Below are 20,359 nucleotides of genomic sequence, written 5' to 3'. Positions count from 1 at the left end.
TGTCTAGAGGAAAAGTAAGGCAGTGCACATCAGTTAGTTTCTCCACACCCTTGCCAATATTTATTTGGTTTTTTGATAGTAGCCATCTGGATGGGTGTGAAGTGGTATCTCACTGTGGTTTTGATTTTTCATTTCCCTAATGATTAATTATGTTGGTCATTTCTTTTTTCATGTGCTTATTAGCTGTTTGTGTATCTTGTTTTGGAAAATTGTCTTTTCAGTCCTTTGCCCGTTTTTGAATTGGGTTTTTGTTGTTTTATTATAGGTGTACTTTATGTATTATTGATTTTGATGAAGTCCAATTTTTGTTGGACTATTTTGTTGTTGTTGCCTTTGCTTTTGGTGTCTAAGAAATCACTGCCAAATCCAGTGTCACGAAGCTTGCTCCCTACATTTTCTTCTAAGAGTTTTATAGTTCTGGCTCTTACATTTAGGACATTCAGCCATTTTGAGTTAATTTTTGTATGTGGTGTAATGTAAGGGTCCAACTTCATTCTTTTGCATGTGGATATCCGTTTTCCCACCACCGGTTGTTGGAGAGACTGCCCTTTCCCCACTGAGTGGTCTTGGCACCCTTGTTGAAAATCATTTGAGTGCGTATGATGGTTTATTTCTGGGCTGTTTATTCCATTGGTCAGAATGTCCGTCTTATGCCAGCACCATACTGTTTTAATTACTGTAGCTTTGTAGTCAGTTTTGAAATCAGGAGATGTGAGTCCTCCAACTTTATTTTTCTTTTTAAAGATTCTTTTGGCTGTCTGGGGTCCCTTAAGATTCCAGATGAATTTTAGCATGGGTTTAAACTCAGACCTTTAATATTTTTATATTTTATATAAATATTTTCATTTATTAGACTCTGTAGCAAGAACATACCTTTCTTGAGGTAAAATTTACTACTGTTAGGAGATGTAGTTTTTTCTCCATACATATCTTTAAATCGTATGGAAAGTAATGATGATACTTAGTTAAGTTCTTGCCTAAGTTGAGTACATCTTAAAGTGATAGATGATAAAATGTATCTGGGTATTTTTCCAATATTTATTGACCATGCGTACTTACAATTATATATAATAATATAGCGTAGGGCTTTCCTGATTCCTCAGCGGTTGAGAATCTGCCTGCTAATGCAGGGGACATGGGTTTGAGCCCTGGTCTGGGAGGATCCCACATGCCGCGGAGCAACTAGGCCCGTGAGCCACAACTACTGAGCCTGTGTGTCTGGAGCCTGTGCTCCGCAGCAAGAGAGGCCGCGATAGTGAGAGGCCCGCGCACCGCGATGAAGAGTGGCCCCTGCTTGCCACAACTAGAGAAAGCCCTCGCACAGAAACGAAGACCCAACACAGCAAAAATAAATAGATTAATTAATAAACTCCTACCTCCAACATCTTCTTTAAAAAAAATATATATAGCATAGATATTTCGAATGCTGTGTATTTTATATATGAACAGAGAATTTAAGTAATTTGATCAGAGTCACACAGTGTCAGAACTAAGATCTGAACCCAGAGAGTCTGACCACTGTGTTTAACTAAATATTACCACCATTTGGGCTGCCTCTGGACTGTTGAGAGGTTTAAATGAACCAAAGCATGTAACATAGGAAATAGGTGCTCAGAAAAAAGTAGCTGCTGCTGCTGTCATTTTTACTATCAGCTCATTCTCAAGCACTACCACTGTCACACCTGGGTGTAAGGCGTTCCTTCCTCCCTTGGCCAGTAGGGCTCGTTCGTTACTTGTTAACCATATGGCTGTCATTAGCACTGCAAGTTGCTTACTGTTTGGAATTAGCTTCTGGAGTTGATATTGTAGGAAAGTCTTTCTGATAATTTGTTTAGATCCTAAATCTAGTAGGTAGAAAACGAAAGCTAGATAGTGTTGTAGTTTTTCATGTTATAACTTTTGTTAAGTGAATGACTAATTACCACTTGAACAACTTTGTAAGTTTTTTCCATCTAAGTGTTTACCAGCTTTTTAGGCCCCATAAAATTCACACTAGAAGTTAGTATTCTCCTTAACTAGGTCTAGGTATTCTCCTTACTTGTAGTACAATTGAAGACGTTTCCTAACTTTGAAAATATGGTAGCTAAATAATTAATGACAACTTTGGAAACCTTTCATTTCTCATCATTTTAAAGGGAAAAAATCACAAATACAGCAGTTTTGAGTGGCAGTAGTTTCAAAATTATTTAGCTTTATTTAACATTTCTCTTTGCTATTTATCTTAAAATTCTTATTTGGCCAAAATACTATTTTTACTGTATACAGCAGCACTTATTATGCTTCAGTAACTTCGTATATTTTTCTAGTAATAGATATCGTATTACTGGTGTGTTTCTTTGAAGATTATGCACATGGGTCCAGATAAAGCACAAATCTCAATTCTAGCACACTCCAGGGGACAATTTTCAACCTGAAAATAATCTGTTCTACCCGCCCCTAAAATTTAAGCAAACAAGTGTCTAAAATTTTTGTGTGTATAAGTTAATTATTAGGTCTTAAAATATAACAGAATATTATGCAATTTTAGAGCTGCAAGAGTCATTTCAAGTATTCTAGTTAAACAGAACTTCTGAGTATTTTTGTTGAATGATCTCTGTACAAAAGAAGAAACCAAGGTCCTAAAAAGATGAAAGGATGAACCCAAGCCTTTGGGAGATTGACTGGTTTGCCCGAGGGCATCTAGTAAGGAGGGCGAGAACAGAGAGAGGCTGGTGTATAGGTGGCCACTTGTTCATTTAATTTAAAATTTTTATTATCACAGAGTTAAGATCAAACATGGTTTTCCATATGAGCCATTTTAAGGGTGGGAAATTTGGAATTTTTTCTTCTACGTTTGAATTTTGGCTAAAGATTAGAGTTCAGTTCCCAAATGTTTTTATATTAGCAGGGATATTCTACTAGAAATGTTCATTTGGACCAGTTGGAATTTAGGTGACCCTAATAGCTGGGCGGTTGGTGTGCGTTTATGTCCCCAGGTGTAGCTCTGTTGCCGTTCGTGGATGAGCGAAGACTGCGAGCTGCCCTGGAAGAGGTGTACCCGGACCTCACCCCTGAAGAGAGTAAGGCCAACGCCCCACTCAGGCAGCAGTGAGTCTGTGGGACACAGACTTCACGTTTCCTTATAAAATTAGACCTTTTGGGCTTCCCTGGTGGCGCAGTTGTTGAGAGTCCGCCTGCCGATGCAGGGGACACGGGTTCGTGCCCCGGTCTGGGAAGATCCCACATGCCGCAGAGCGGCTGGGCCCGTGAGCCATGGCCGCTGAGCCTGCGCGTCTGGAGCCTGTGCTCCGCAGCGGGAGAGGCCCGCGTACCGCAAAAAAAAAAAAAAATTAGACCTTATTTTTTCATTTGTGAATTTTTCACAAAGGGGGCAAAATCACTGATTTTACTTCTTTGTAACAAAAGTTAAATTTGTTTCTTAAAATTTATTATCTGTAAATTGAATAGTAAATGAAACTTTTAAGTTATAAGTATTAGATTTCCTCCATCTCCCTTCTTCCCTTCCTCCTCCCCTACCCCCCAAATAACAATAACTTTGCTTGAAGGTTAAGTTGAGTCAAAAGCATTTGCTCTCAGAGTGTTAACTTGAAATGTTATTTTTCACAAAAAGTGGGATTTTGTCATTAATACTGACAGTTAAAATATTGGGAAATTGCAAGGCTGGGCTCAATTGGAAAATTTATTTAATACCAGTGTAACAAACCTATAGAAATAATATCTCCATCAACCATCCTTAGGATAATTTTTGTTCTCAGATGATAAAATTAGTGTTTCCTCAGGGAATGTTTGTTTCTTATAATAAGAAATTGAGTTCTGTATAAATAAGAAAACTCTGACCCTTATCTTGCAATCCCATAATAATTCAGGTATATTTTAGTAATTTTTTTTGATAGTCATTGATTTTTGAAACCTTATCATCAAAGTTTTTTTTCTTCTGCAGAGACATACCACCTATTTAGACCTATTGTTAAATTATTTTTCACAGACTTGAAGTTTTTAAAATTTAGATGCATCTTTTAATTTTGTTGTCATAAAAATTGCTCTTGCAGATATAATTGTTTGATCCTTATTCTTTTCCTACTTTCCCCCCAGCTAGAAGAAACAGTCTTGGAGGCGATGTCTTATTTGTGGGGAAACATCACCCACTGCACGACTTCCTTTTAGAGCTGTACAAGACAGGTTCCACAGAGGTACGGTCCCCCTTCCAACATGAAGTGTTTTTAAACAGTATATTTATTTGGTTAATTAATCAGGAATACCCTTTTTAAATTTGGTAAAATATAAACATGATTTACCATTTTAAGCATTTTTAAGTGTGTAATTCTGTGTCATTAAGACCATGTACAAAGTTGTGCAACTGCCGCCAACTGTCCGTTTCCAGAACTTCATCTTCCCCATCAGAAACTCTGTACCCATTAAACAACATTAAACACTGCCTCTCCATCCTCCCCTCCTCCCAGCCTCTGGTAACCTCTCTTCTTCTTTCTGACTCTATGAATTTGTCTAATCTTGATACCTCACGTAAGTCGCATCATATAGTAGTATTTGTCCTCTTGTGTCTGGCTCACTTGGCTTAGCATAGTTTTTCAAGGTTCAGCCATCTTGTGTCAGAATTTCCTTCCTTTTATGGTTGAATAGTATTCCATTGTGTGTATACGCTACATTTTGTTTATCCACTCATCTGTTGATGGGGACTTCAGTGGTTTCCACCTTTTAGCTGTTAGGAATGTTACTCCTGTGAACGTTGACGAACAAGCATATGTTTTAGTCCCTGCTTTCCAATCTTTTGGGTGTATAATCAGGGCTGTGTTTTTCCACAGTCAGTGGATGTACCACCTGAACTATGCCATGGGATTCAAGGAAAGTTTTCTTTGGATGAAGAAGCCATTCTTCCAGATCAGTAAGTATTCATTGTATATAATTGAAGCGATTGGGAGGATGTATAGTTAGCATTTTTACTTTGTTGCCTAAATGTTTTATTTTCTAGTAATAATGAGAAAGTAGTGAGAAAACAAAACAACAGAATACCCCTGGACTAAAAAAAGACTTGGGGTCAAAGCCCAGCTCTTGGGGCAATCCACAAGGTCAAACCTATTTTCATAATAATACTAAGGTGTTATGATGCTGTTTGCCTTTCTCTTTTCCTCCCTTGAGTGTATGGTGGAGTTTTCCAGAGGCTAAATGTAGTGTGATACCTCAAGAGATTGAATCAGAAGCGGATAACAGAATCCAGCTATTAAGATAGATACTAAGACATGTATTAAAGAAAGTTAAAACAGTAACATTCTTCTCATTTGTTTTTGTTTTGCTTTGTAAAATATAGTGTTTTTTCATCAAAATGTTATATAAATTAATGGTAGGTTTATTACTAAATTGTCTTATTAGGTTTTCAATAATAGGTTTATTAGTATTATCTTTAAATTAGTGTTTAAAAAATTTCTTAGTTTTAATTTTTAATAGGTAAATATTGACAGATATAACCAACACGAACAGAAGTTCTTTGGGGTCCTCAATTGATAAGAGTGTAAAGGGGCTCTGAGATCAGAGTTTGAGAACTGCTGCTCAAGGGTGTATAGATCCAGGAATAGAATTGCGGGTCATAAAATATGTGTATCTTCATCTTTGCTAGATAATATCAGGGGGTTTTCCAAAGTGATTACACTATTTTATAATCTCTGTCAGTTTGTGAGAGATCCTATTGCTCTGTTCTTGTAAACTCTTGGGATTGTCACGACCTTACTTTTTGTCAATTTGGTGGATGCTTGTTGGGATCTTGTGGTTGACAGTTGTATTTCTCTGATTACTAATGAAATTGAATGCCATATGGTATATCTCTTAACTATTTGGTTTTCCTCATTTATGAAGTACCTGTTGTGTTTTTCTGTTATCTGTCCCCCCACCTCCCCCTTTTTGGTTTGTAGGTATTCTTTACAAATTCTGATAAAAGCCCTTTGCCCATTGTTTTCCGTTAGTGAGATTACAAGCAAAGAAGACAAGGCCCTTTTTTAAAGATATATACGATTATATTGTTTTGCTGGTGCATTTTAACGATTCCTCAGAAACATAGCAACATCTTGCTTCCACTTATCTAAAAGGTTACGATTCACAAATAGATGGTTCTTCTCTTGTTTCTTTTTAGAATAGTATGTTCTCCTGTTCCCATGTTAAGGGATCTGACACAGAACGCTGCGATCAGGTAAGTTTCTCCAAACTGCTGACATTTGCCCAGAATGCAGCTCTGAACTTGCAGATAAGTTTAAGAAGACTGGTTCACCAGGAAATGGTAGCTGTTATTCCAGCAGTGCTTTGAGATTGGAGAGTCCCTGTGTTGCAGACCTCCTAGTAGAGCCTCTTGACTTTAAATTATGTATATTGTTAAGGTTACTGATTTAACAAGCTTGCTTCTCTGCTTTCTGGTTTCCCCTAACAACCTCTGATTCTTCCTGGATTAGAAAAGTGGGAGGTAGAAAGTAGGAGTTTCCAGGAGTAGTTTGCTGTGTATGTGCAAACAGACCTCTTCACCCCAGAGGCCCACACAGATTCACCGTATTGTAAGACTGTTTATTACATTTATGGTCGTGGCCCTGCTGAGTTTAAAAACAAAACTGTTAATATACTTTATTTTGGTTAAGATGAGATAGACGAATTTGTGGAATTTTTTAATCAACAATTTAAAACTTAAGGGGCTAATTTCTGCTATCTGGAAAACGTATACTTCATTTCTTCAATGGTGACAGCATTTTCTACTGAGTATGTAAAATATAGCTATTTAGATAAAAATCAAACTTACTACTCATTTATGTAACTGTTGTATGTAGTTACTAATCTTGATGGCAGGGTTTATGTTTTTGTTTTCAGTCTTTAGATGAGAGTAGGGCAAATATTCTAGTAATTCAAGGATTTTGTAAAAGCTGTTCCTGAATACTCCTTTCCCACACGTTATTATTTCTCTCATTCTCAGGGAATATTTTGGATTTTACTTAAATTTCTCAATGTGACGTATAAGCATGTTTATTTTCTTGTCTTTCATGGATTTAGATAGCAACTGCCATTCTAGAAAGGCTTTTACTTAAAGAAAACCATTGTGAATTTGGAAAATCTTCCTAAACTAGTTGCCTTTATTTATCTCTACCCACAATTTTTGTTTATCTTTGCACATAATTTGTCCTGGCTCTTTGTCTGTGGGCTCTTTTGTTAAGGGTGGGATTCAGAACCGTAAGCCAAGCTGCTGTGCCCACCACAAACAGTCTGGCTGCGGCAGAGCCAGTGTGGACTCTGTGTATTAACCCCTGGGGTCTTTGGCTCCCAGCCGAGCTTCAGGCCAGTTAACTCCCACCTGTCCTCTCTGTTTGCTGTGCTCCTCAATTTCTCAGCATGTTCTCAAGGGTCTTCCTTCACAGCCCTCTAGAAATAGTTAATTCTTCTTAACTATCTAATTAGGATAGAGACTTGCACAAGGGAAGAGTTACAAACTTGACATCCTGGAGTTTTTGTTTGTATGATGATATGGTGGTGGTGATTTCTGAGCCTGAAATGGCCTTTGGTGTTGTTTGGTATCCACTGTTTTTACAAGATTTATTAATTTATAAAAGAAACCTGAGATTCAGCTGTATATTCAGGTATATATTGAATATAACTTCATAATAAAATTGACTTAATTGAGTTGATTTCCTAGAGATTTCGTGAAAGACCAAAGTGTTAACTCTTACCGTATGAGGTGATTTTCAGTGTTTTCTCTGAGGGGTCATGTTGAGGCTGAGATGCAGTTTACTGTAGTTTTGCGTGTGTTTGTTTCAGGGTTTCTTGTGTAGCCCAGTGTTATTTTTGCTTTATAAACAAAAAATCTGAAAAGGTAGCTTCCATAGTCAGCTGCCAGTTCTGTTTTGACTCTTGATATCTTCCCCCTTCTCTGTTTGCTTGCATCTGGTATTGCATTCCATGTTTGAGAAGTTGCTTCCTCACATTGACTTTAGGTAGATTCTTCCCATCGTGTTAGGTCTTATCTGTAGTATTGAGAAAGTGTATTTTAGAAGTTATTGAAGTATCTTAAATTCATAGAAGGATTCTTAAAGAATACAATCAGCAGTTACCTAGGATTTTTTTTTCCAATTCTGATTCCATAAATCGTTCAACATAGTAGTAGTTTAACTTTGAACAGAGCTGAGCTATCTCCCTGAATTTTCCTCAGTCTGCTCTTCCTCCACCATTGTAATTTGCTTAGCATAGTATTTTAGAATAATTCTTTGTCAAATTTAAACATATAAAACCTGTATATGATTTTTAAATCACAAAAAAGTTATCTTCCTGGTGTAGCAGCACAATTTTCTATCCATCTGGGGGAGTAGATGCGTGCACACCCCCTTGGTCTCACCTCGGACTCTGTGTCCTCACTGGCTCCTTTGTTCTGCGCCCCTCACACGCCTCCTTGCCCATCTCTCCGTTCTGTCCCTCGACCTCCTGTTCCCCCAGATGCCCAGATTTAGGAGCTTTGGCTTCTCACTTTACAGGACTCCATGTACCTACACCACTGCTCTGGAATATTTTTTTCTTCCCAATTATGTTTCCTATCTGGCTTTTCCCAGTGAGCCTGTTCTGTACTCGCTCCTCCTGGATTACCGTAGTGCTCTCCCAGCTGATTTTTTTTTTATGCCACCTTCCTTCCCACTGAATCTGTTGTCTCGTCTTTCTTAAACACTGCCACCCCTCGGCGATCTTTGGTTCCTGCCCTAACTTGGTGGAGCCGTGCTCTGCGCCTGAGTGCCCACAGCTCCTCAGGGACACCTCCTCCTTGCTCTCCAGGCTGGTCCCTTCCGTGTCCCACTCATCTCTGTGCCTTCCTCCCAGTGCTTGGAATGCTCTTCCCTTTGCCTACCCTTCATTGCTTTTCTTCTCTTCTCAAAGGTAATCTGGGTTTATGTAATCTTTAGAGATGTTTTCATTAGTAGCATTGTCAGATTTCTCTTTTTCTCTCATGGCACCTGGCATCCTTCTAAACCCATGTAAAAGCTTGGCTTTCATAGTGTTGGAACCTGTGTTTGCCAGATTCTTCTAAGAGCCCAGACTTACTTCTTCAGAGGACTGCTTCTCAAACGTTCTGTGTTCACTTTTGGATGGATCAGGCAAGGGGTAGAATGTTTTCTGTCTTCAAGGAGATGTTTTTAAAATGTGGATGTACGTGAAGATAGATTTTTTTTTTTTTTTTTTTGTGGTATGCGGGCCTCTCACTGTTGTGGCCTCTCCCGTTTCAGAGCACAGGCTCTGGATGCGTAGGCTCAGCGGCCATGGCTCACGGGCCTAGCCGCTCCGCGGCACGTGGGATCCTCCCGGACCGGGGCACGAACCCGTGTCCCCTGCATCGGCAGGCGGACTCCCAACCACTGCGCCACCAGGGAAGCCCGTGAAGATAGATTTTTAATGTAATGACCATTACTGCCGTGTTTGTAAGACTCACGGTTGGCAAGCAGGTAACTTGAGATCCAAAACCTGAAGAAGTGGAGGACACACGGAATCAGTAACAGAGTTGATGGTTGGGAACACTTGGGAGGGTTTAACTTTCACTTCCTGTAATACTTCATAGGACACAACTGGTTAACCTCTTCTGATAGGATGTCAGAAAAGACATTGTTAAGTCCTATAAACTCTTTAAGTGCTTTAAAATGTCAAGTATATGAATCGTGAACAGTTTGCAGTGGTTTGCTGATTGAGCATTAATTATGGAATGTATCAGGGAAAGGTAAAAATGAAAAGATTTCTGGAGTTTTCTGCTTTCTTTGTAATGTGTCCTAGCACTCTCAAACAACAGTAGTACTTAAATAGCGTTTCTAAGGATAATTCTTAAAGTGAATGGAATTGGAAAAGGTGTTGTGCATTCTGGTTTTTTTCTATTGAGACTTTGCTGCAAAGTGTCTAAAGTGCTACTTGTGATAAAAATAAAAGCACTGTTCAGTTTCCTTACTTTACAACTATGCTTAGGTTTAAAATTTTTAATTTATATTGTCCTCAGTGTGTTTATGAAGACAATTGATTAAAATAATAGGGAGGTTACCTACCAAGGAGGGGATCTACTGTACAAGCCCTCGTCGGAGCTGGTCTGGAGGGTAGAAGCTTATGCTGGCTGAGTCGGCGCTGTTCCACCTCGAGAGAGTGGTTAAACCCCCTCCCCTGTTCACCAGTTAGATGAAACAATATGAATCTACGCACCGTTCTCTGACCTTAGCCGGGCAGCCTGTTGGGTCCAGAGGTTGTTCTGTTAACTCGTCTCCTCCCTGAGGGTGCTTCTGACTTTATCTCCATATTACTGCTTTCCCTCCCCAGTAAACTCTCCACAATTAATGCCTCTTGTTTCTAATGGTGGGAATTTCTCAGAGTAATCTATATTTTTCCCCCGTTATTTTTATTTATATATTTTAGTATAATGGAATTATTTCCATTATTTTTAATGCTCTACCTATAAAAATTTGAATTACGTTAACCTGAAAAAAACCAAAGGCACTTTGAAAGTTTGGATCCAAATAAAAAGTTACCCTTTGGACCTTTGCCTAATGGGTTCCTGCCTAAGTCTGTTTTACTTTTAGGAAGTTTAAGTTGTGGCTGATGTTATCACATTGGAAAAAAGTGCAGTAGAGTTGTGCTTTAGCTTCTGTTGTTACTTTAGTTTCTAGAAACATAATAGTTCTTAGTATATATTTTGGGGAACAAATTAAAATACAAAAAAAGCTCACAACCAGTAAAAGCTTAACTCTTTCTAGGAGACAATAAGTCTTCAAATTGTTCTCAAAGATCCAAGGGGAATGAATGCTTTAATCTTTCAGATCATAAGTTGTGTCCCTTGTCCCTTCAGTGGGGGACCTCCAAACTTATTTTTAAATACTCCTTTTCTGTCTCCCAGTGGCTTGAACCATATTAAGTATAAGATCACTCTGTTGAGTGTAGTTCTGAGGGGAAGTGGGAGAGATACAGGAGATTGTTTTCTTATTAGCTTGGAAGTGTTTTCCCTTTCAGAGCATGAACATGAATAATGGAATTTTAAAAACAGTTTTATTGAGGAATAATTGACATATAATAAACTGCACATATTTGATGAATAAATGGATTTGTTTTCTCAAACATTACCTTCAGCTCTCTTATTAAACCTCTTGTAACCGTTGTCTTTCGAGAGAATTTATCCCTATGACCTGGGATTCTCTCTTCTCCCTGGGAGCTTGTTACTTGGCTGTTTCTTTCACTTCTTAGTTTCAGCTCTTTCTGTGTGCGCCTTGCAGGTGTTCCCCTAGAGCCCTCACCTAAGCATGATCTTCCTTCCAGCTCCAGCCCTGCCATTTCTTTAGCTCGCCCAGCATTCCCTAGGCTAGGACTGTGACCTCCTTTTGGTTCTCACCCCATCTTTCTAATGCAGTGTGGCCGGGTGGTTCTTTCTGAATTGCATCTTGGATTGCTTTTACTCTCTGACAACTTGAAGTGGCCTTACGTTGTGGTCAGAACAAGCCCTTCATGACAACATTCCAGTTCAACCAGGCCGTCTTACTGCCCACTTCTGTTCACATACTTTTTCATTCCAGTTCAGCCCTTCTCAACCGGGATCCCACCTGAGAATTAAGTCTTGAGAACTTAAAGCATTTACTGCATGTAATGAACCAGTTTGTATCCTGTGCCTTTAGAATGGCACTGGTTATGTATCTTCCTTGGGAGAACTGAGAATGTATGTAGTCACTCAAATCATTTTTTGTAGGGCTTGTTACTTCTCTCCCAGATCCCCATTGAGAAGGCTGCGCCAATTAAACGGAGCTACCCCTTTCCATGTCTGTTCCAGCCTGCAGCCAGTCCTGTCCCACCTTCAACCATAGCCTGTTGGGTGCTGTCTTCCTTGGTCCCAGGTGAAAGGCCCCCCTCCACCATACATACATGCATTTAGCCCACACTCACAAGGGCGTGTGTGTGGAAGGCATGTGCACTCACATGCTTTGATTCAGCGTCTTTCCTGTGCCTGTTGTTGCCTTTTCCACTTTCTTCCTTATTAAACTGTTATTAAACCTTTTCTGTCTATTTCCCCTATTAGAAGGGGAGGCAGGCTCCGTGCTTGGTCAGTGTTTGTGCCCCTGATCCCACCGTGAGACCGTGTATGCAGTGGGCACTCTGAAAATCTGTTTGGTAAACTGCCGAAAAGGCCTGCTGACACTAAGAGAAGTATTTTGAGATACTTTAGTTGCAAGTCTTGCTTTATCACCAGATTTCTCTCTCTCTCTCTCTCTTTTTTTTTTTTTTGGCCACTCCACGTGGCTTGTGAGATCTTAGTTCCCCGACCAGGGATCGAACCTGTGCCCCCCTGCAGTAGAAGCTTGGAGTCCTAACCACTGGACCGCCAGTGAAGTCCCCAGTTTTCTCTCTTTACTATGTATCTGCAAAGCCCTAACAGATACCTATCTCTTTCTCTTTCACGCTCTTAAACCTTTCATACTGCCTGTTGTGCCTGGCCCTGCCCTAAGCCATCTGGAATAGAGAACATCTGAGATAAAGACAGTTGCGGTGAAGAGTGAGTTTGTAAGAGGAACAGATTGAATAAATGACGTGTTGTTCAGCTGTTCTTGAGCTTATAGCATCTTTATTATAAATGAAACTATTTTTGTGTACTTAAAATATACAGTTAAATCCTACTGCAACGAAAATTTCTCTATAACAGATGGGCCTTAATTATTTTAAGTGGCAGTATTTGAAGAGGAAAAAAAGTTAGCTATCTAAAATGTCAACCAGTTCAATAAAACCTTTTTTCACTGATTGCAACTGTAATCTGTAATCTTTGGAGGATCTTTGGAGAATATAAAAAAGCAAAAAGAAGGAAAGGAAATGGTTGAATGTACAAGTAACCTTTTGGTGAATGTGTGTCTAGCCTGTTGCATGTGTAATTTTCCCATGTCATTAAGTATTTTGTTACTACATTTTAAAAAGTATCAATTGAGGATACCGTTTTTAGAAAGAACCGTAGTTTCTTTAACCAGTCCACTATTGTCCATACACTTAGGTTTTACAGTTTTTCAGCATTATGAATACTGATGTTATGAGCATCCTTAAGTATAAACCAGGCGTGTATCCAGAGTCCTAGAAGAGACCTTGCTGTGTCAGAAGGAAGACTTGTGTGCTTTGGGAGGCGCCTGCACACACACACACCCCCCCCACCAGAAAGGAGTTTGGCCAGGCTTGTTAGTCTGAATGTACAGCCTTTGTGTAGTGTTCAAATGGTGGCTGTTACATTATCACAGAAACACGCATTAGTAGAGCAGGATATAGGCTTCCAACTGGGAGGTTTTGTGTTTTTTCCCCTATGGATTGTTTGTGTTCTTTTTTGATTTTGCAAATGTTTCTGTTGTTGTTTGCATCTTTCTTGTAACAAGAGCTGATCTTCTCGAAGATGCCAGAGGGAGGGTCTTTGCCATGGCCTGAACAAAGTGAAAGGTGTTTTCTATTTTTTGTTGTTGGAAACCTCTTGGACCTGTCTCTGATATTATACTGGAATTTCTCAAGAGTTGGGCAGGCAGTGTCTGTTATTTCTCTGTGATCACTCACAATTAGCTTGAACATGACTCTTGCACAGAAAGTTACACAAGGGCCATCCTGGAAATTAGTGGCAGTTTGGTGAGGAAGATGTTTAGCCATTTGGCAATTCGGCAAAATCCAGTGACTAAGATCATTTTTGGAGAACATTTGGATTTTAGTTATTCTGTTTAAAGGTCAAAAGTGCCTAGTTCAGTGGTTGAGAGTCCGCCTGCCAATGCAGGGGACACGGGTTCGTGCCCCGGTCCGGGAAGATCCCACATGCCGCGGAGCGGCTGGGCCCGTGAGCCATGGCTGCTGAGCCTGCGCGTCCGGAGCCTGTGCTCCGCAACGGGAGAGGCCACAACAGTGAGAGGCCCGCGTACCGCAAAAAAAAAAAAAAAAAAAAAAAAGTGCCCAGTTCCTTGGTGGCCTAGTGGTTATGACTCCAGGCTTCCACTGCCGGGGCCCAGGTTCAGTCCCTGGTGGGGGAACTGAGATCGTGCAAGCCACGCAGTGAGGCCAAAAAAAAAACTTAAATAAAATAACGGTGAAAAGTACCTGAGTTTACATGATAGTTAAGCGAGGCTAATCCAGTATAGTCACTAAATTGTGTATTGTTCTCTTCTAGTATTAATTTTAAAGACCCACAGTTTGCTGAAGATTACATTTTTAAAGCCATAATGCTTCCGGGAGCAAGGTAAACAACAATGCATTTATAAAACTCTCCAGGTTTATTTTGTATAAACGAAGTTCATCCCTATAACTAAATTTTGTATTTTCAAATGGTTAGAAAACCTGCACCGGTACTGAAACCTGGCGACTGGGAGAAATCCAGCAATGGGCGGCAGTGGAAGCCCCAGCTCGGCTTTAACCGGGACCGGCGGCCCGTCCACCTGGATCCAGCGGCCTTCAGGGCTTTGGGGTGAGTGGTAGGTTTCTCTGTGTGTGTATTTCGCTTTTTCTGGGTCTTCCACAAAGCATTAAGTCAGCATTTATGCCACAAATATTTAATATTTAATTAAATACAACAATTTTGCAGATATTTTAATGACTTTGATACTTTTCTGCTTTTCTTCATTTTTTAAAATTCACTTCTGTTTCTTTGGTCTGTATATTGCTTTATGTGTTGCTTGAGAATTCCGTTATTTTCTCTTAAGAGATTTTGCTGTCTAGAAGACCGTTATTTCAAAAGAATAAAACGCGCTCTTTATCCTCAAGAAAGTTCTGGCCGAGTTCATGTCCGGGTGTCCCCAGTACCTCTGAGCAGAGCCATCACCTCCGGGGCTTGTACCCAAGCACTGATGTCTCCGTGCTGCCTTAATGTGTTTCCTGGCCTGTTAGTCAGGTTGAGTCTCTTTTAAGATGTCTGCTGGCCATTTGTATCTCCTCTGCTGTGAATTTCTGATTTTTATCCTTTGCCCTTATTAGCTATCAAATTGCCTTTTTCCTAGTTAGGGAGACAACCGTATATAAAAGAGGGAGCTTTGAAACGGTAACACATAAAGCTGGGATAAAAAGAGCAATGTGCTGGGGTAAATATTAATGAGTTATCATCTATGAATTAATGATGATAACTCATAAATAGATATTTCCAATTCATAGGAAAACCTTAAGATTCAAAATGGGATTTAGGCAGTAGGTTACCATCAGCAGCGTGTACTTTATACAGTGGCTAGTAAGGGACAGTGGGGTCATGGGCTTTGGATCCTAAACGTCTGGATCAGATGCCTTGTCTACCACTTGATATGTTTGTTCACGTTACTGCACCGCCCTGTGCCTCCATTTCCTGTGTGTAAAATGGGAATCACAATCACACCTACTTAACTCATGAAGTTGTTGTGGGGTTAACTGCTTAGCATAGTTTCTATTGTGGTTGTTTGGTCGTCTTCATTCTTAATAGTAAAAGAAATGCAAATCTAAAATATTCTTAAAAGATTTCTTTTTTGCATTATTTCAGCCATTTTGGAAAGCAACATAGAAATACCTCTAAATAGAGTTTTAAGTTCTGAAGGTACTCTGAACTTTTGACCCAGATTCCTGCTTATTGGAATTTATCCTGAGAAGATATTTTAGAGGAGCCTAGTTATATGCCCAGATCTCTCTAGGCATTGTTGTCTATACTACTGGTACTAAATGGTGGACTAGTTTAGTAATATGAGATATCAACATGTAAATATTCTATAGGTATAGATGTTAACACCTAGGAAGACTATGAAAGATATAGGGAAATGTTTGATATATCAGTAGTAAACTGAAAATAGTAAGATATAGAGTAGTAGTATATACAGTTGACCCTTGAACATCTCTGGGGTTAGGGGCACTGACCCTCTGAGCATTCGAAAATCCTCAACCATGGATTGTATAGGACTCTAGTATTTACTATTGCAAACAATCCACCTATAAGTCGACCTGCGCAGTTCAAACGCACGTTGTTCAAGGGTCAACTGCATAGTGATAGCAACAGCATGGGTTTTTGAGGACAAAACAAAATACAATGCAAAAAAAGAGAAATAGACTCAGATTATTTTTTGCATAAGGTAATAAATATTTACATGAGTATTAAAAATCTTTGGTGTGATAAGTGAATATTTGCTGTCACCATTATCGGGTATTGTTTTGAACTTTGTCCATTATAAATCTTTTAAATTTGCATTGTCTTAATCAGATCTAGTAGTACAAAGACGGCTGCTAACGTTTATTTATTATGTGTTGGATATATGTCTATATAATTGTTTTGCTGGGTGGGGGGTCCTTTTATAGCCATGTTATGCCCAGAGGCTCTGGAACTGGCGTTTACAGCAATGCTGCACCACCACCTGCGACTTACCAGGGAAACTTGTACCGGCCACTGTTGAGAGGACAAGCCCAGATTCCAAAGCTTATGTCAAGTAAGTTTTCAGTAATGGATTATTTTACCTGCTAAATTAAGTACTGCAACAAAGGGTGGCTTCTGATCTTCATTACTAAAAAGATTTATTATGTCAGTGCAGACATAGTGGACTTAAAAACATAATGTTTAGAAGAATTACAAGAGAATACTTCATACAGACTTTCAGATATTTTTATCTTATCTGTATATAGTTAATTGAATAATATGAATTGGATTTCTTATTTTCATTTCTAAATCTGCTTCTGGGTGAACATATGCAGGAAAAGGTATGCGAAACAAGCTCCTGTTTATTCCATTAATACAGGTAATGGGGCAATTAAATCAGGTGCAGTAGGGGCTTCCCTGGTGGCGCAGTGGTTGAGAGTCCGCCTGCCGATGCAGGGGACGCGGGTTTGTGCCCCGGTCCGGGAAGATCCCACATGCCGCGGAGCGGCTGGGCCCGTGAGCCATGGCCGCTGAACCTGCACGTCCGGAGCCTGTGCTCCGCAACGCGAGAGGCCACAACAGTGAGAGGCCCGCGTACCGCAAAAAAAAAAAAAAATCAGGTGCAGTAGACATGGAATTGGAATTACTTGAAAGACAACAGTATCTGTTTCTTAATTCAAATCGTATCTTAGTAACTGCCTAACATAAAGACAGGCATTGCTTTAGGTAGAAATATGCCTTTAACCTTGTGGTTCTGTGAAGACTGTGGCCTTTCCTTGACCCCTTATAACTTGTTTTGTGGGCAGAAGTGAATCAGAAATGTTAACTGTGAAAGTGATTATATGGCATTTGGATTGCAGTGGAAATCGGAGAAAATAGTTGAGTGTTGGGCTTCGGACTTTGTATTAATTTTAAACTGTATCCCCATTAACTGTTGTGTCTGAGCTCTGTGGCCGGGCTCATTTTCAGGGAAGTGTAGGTCACTTGCCAAGTCCTCAGAGCCCTTCCTTTGTGAAGCCTGTGCTTCTGCATTCCGGGTTGTCTGGTTGCTGCCCCACCAGTCAGCCCCTGCGTGGGGAGGAGGGAGACAATGCGGCAAGATGCTAACATTTGTTAAATCCAAATGTCGTAGCATTTAAGTTTTTTTCTGAATGTTTCAAATAGTTGATAAAAATTAAATTTAGAAAAAACAGGAAGGGCTACTCTATTGCAGAGAACCCTTAGAACTCCTTTTAAACCGGTTACACCTGTCAAAGAAAGAACCAGATTAAAGTGAGGATTGTTGGGAAATATTTATGCTTTGTACTTAGTATTGTTTTCATGCTGATTTAGTTACAAAACCATTTTTAACCTGAAGCCCTGTAAGAAAGGAGTTCTGATGGTCTCCTCTCAGGGTCCTGTTTTCACTGTGTTCTGTCTGTCTGTCTGTCTGCGTGTCTCTCTGTGTGGCTTAATGACACTGAATGGCACATTGTTAGACTCCACCATGAAATCTGTGGACTTCAGCGGTTTTATTCTATTTAGTGAAGGAAGCACAGAAGGAGCACAGGGTTTAATGGGCTTCTTGGAGATCTGCTTGGTTACAGTAGTTCCTCAGCTGCTTTCCCCCGAAAATTTAGCAAATAGCATTTCTGAGTATTTCCATTTGTAATGCATGCGGAATATGTATCAACATGTACCACATACAACAGAAAAGTCTAATCACTTTGTAGGAGTTATCTGTGCCCTGAGATCTCACCAGTGAGCGGTGAGAGCATCTCCAGCTAATTGTTAAAGCCAGCTGTTTACTCGGACGTTCTTTATCAGTTCCTTTTTCCTTGTGGCTCTTTGCCATTTATTTCTATCTCTACTGGTATCACAGCTTCCAAATACGGGGACAAAATGAGATGCAAGTGCTAGAACCAGGTATAATCTCTGTGGATTAGTTTAGCCAGTACTTCTCAAGACCATGGTTGTGGGGAATTTCTGAGGTTGTTGCATTGAGTAGACTTTCCGAGGTGTGGCAAGAGGTTTGAGTAGCAGAGGTGAAAGCACACGTGCTCTGTGTTAAGTGGCTTCCTTCCACCTCCTGTTTCCTAAGGCCCAGTTGCTGGCCTGCTGCCACCATAGTTTATCCAGATGGCACCTGGACATCTTACTTAAAACTTTGAAGTCTTTTTTTCCCACTAACTTAAATTGACTTATTTTTAATTTGTAAAGTGTATCAATACATTATGGTTTTGATGTGCTTGCTGTATTTTTTCAAATATACATCAAAATGAATACAACCACGAAGAGAACAAGCTTGTTCATGGACCCCCAGAAAATCATCTTCTGTACCACCTGTGACATGTACCACACTTGGGGAAATATTGCCTAGATCAGTGGTGCTTAATCAGGGAATCATAGGCCATATGAGAATCTGTAAAAGTCATGGAGTCCCTTCCCAGAAAATCACTCAGTGTGGGATTCATATAAATCCAAGTACTGCATCCGAGGTCCCCTTCCACCCTGCAGGATCCTGCCCCAACAGTAAGAGAAAGAAGTCAGAAAGTTCTTTTATTTATCAAGGTCATACCAGAGGTAAAGAATTTCATACCCTTCAGGGCCTGCAATTCTAGAGTCCTTAGTTTGCCTTTTGTGGAAACAGATAACTCTTGTCAGCATCTGGGCATTTTATTTAAAATAGTGAGGTCCCCTCTTCCCTTTTATTACTTTGACTAACTCGTCATTTGCTGTTTTATAGCACTTAATTAGATAAAATTTGTTTATACTTACAAAGAAGCTTTGATTAGAAACTTTGATTAGAATCTGTTCCACTTAGAATCTCTTTAATTACATCATTAAAAAATAGGAAATATGCTTTGTGAAGTAGGGATTCACTTTGAGCAAGAAACAAGTGGCCCTCTCTGCCTGGTGACTTGTAAACATTGAGTCACCTGAGGATCAGTGCTGGGACTCTCATTGTATTTAACATATCTTTTCAAAGGGGGTGGGGATGGGAGGAGTGAAAAAGTTTATGGAAAAAAATCAACCAGGATGCGATATTTAAATTGAGCCAACAAGGGGGAATTTGGAATACTCCAGGCTGAGAGAAAATAATGAGCTTGAAGTACACCGCAAGTAGTCAGGTGGTATTAAGCTTAGAATATAAAATTAGTCACAGAGTATGCATTGGAACTAATTATGAAGGTAGGGAGGCTGATTTTTTTCTAACTGATGTTTTAAATGTATGTTAACTGTAATACATGTTAGTTAAATAAAATATGGTGTATAATAGTAAAACATTTTAAAAACAAATAAATCCATGATCGTGAAGTAAGCAGTGTTTCTTCTGTTAATTCTTCATATATGCAATTTTTGAAAATTAGGTTATTATACATGTTTTCACATATACTTTTTATTAAAATGTAACATACATAAAGTGCCAAATCATAAACGTACAGTTTAAATTTTTTTTATTTTTATTTTTTTGCGGTACGCGGGCCTCTCACTGTTGTGGCCTCTCCCGTTGCGGAGCACAGGCTCCAGACGCGCAGGCTCAGCGGCCATGGCTCACAGGCCCAGCCGCTCCGCAGCATGTGGGATCTTCCCGGACCGGGGCACGAACCCGTGTCCCCCTCATCGGCAGGTGGACTCTCAACCACTGCGCCACCAGGGAAGCCCTACGGTTTAATTTTTATGAAATGATCACAGTCATGTAACCACCACTCAGATCAAGAAACAGAAAGTTGGGACTTCCCTGGTGGTGCTATGCTTAAGACTCCACGCTCCCAATGCAGGGGGCCTGGGTTCGATCCGTGGCCCGGGAACTAGATCCCGCATGCGTGTCTCAACTAAGAGTTTGCATGCCACAACCGGGGAGCGGGCGAGCCGCAACTAAGGAGCCCGCTTTGTCTCAACTAGGGAGCCTGCCTGCCGCGACTAAGACCCAATGCAACCAAATAAATTAATTAATTAAAAAGTTACTGGTGCCCAAGAAGCCCCCCATTGTGTCCTCCCCCAGGCACTGCCCCTGCCCATTAAAGGCAACCTGAC

General features: G+C 40.0%; 1 protein-coding gene across 3 annotated transcripts in view; it reads left to right on the top strand.

Annotated features, from left to right (window-relative positions):
- The window catches only part of XRN2 (5'-3' exoribonuclease 2), an 80,918-nt gene that overhangs the window by 45,295 nt on the left and 15,264 nt on the right, over nt 1-20,359 (top strand). For 2 of the 3 annotated variants that reach the window (XM_032604844.1, XM_032604845.1), the window contains exons 21-27: nt 2,976-3,059; nt 4,093-4,190; nt 4,821-4,900; nt 6,140-6,196; nt 14,156-14,224; nt 14,318-14,449; nt 16,288-16,415. In XM_032604844.1, the coding sequence (XP_032460735.1) occupies nt 2,976-3,059; nt 4,093-4,190; nt 4,821-4,900; nt 6,140-6,196; nt 14,156-14,224; nt 14,318-14,449; nt 16,288-16,415 (648 nt within the window). Of the gene's footprint in view, nt 1-2,975; nt 3,060-4,092; nt 4,191-4,820; nt 4,901-6,139; nt 6,197-14,155; nt 14,225-14,317; nt 14,457-16,287; nt 16,416-20,359 lie in introns of all 3 variants that reach the window. The other variant, XR_004345743.1, reaches the window with a different exon arrangement.

This window comes from Phocoena sinus, chromosome 15, assembly GCF_008692025.1.
Source record: "Phocoena sinus isolate mPhoSin1 chromosome 15, mPhoSin1.pri, whole genome shotgun sequence".
Taxonomy (NCBI): domain Eukaryota; kingdom Metazoa; phylum Chordata; class Mammalia; order Artiodactyla; family Phocoenidae; genus Phocoena; species Phocoena sinus.
This window is presented reverse-complemented; position numbering and strand designations above follow the sequence as displayed.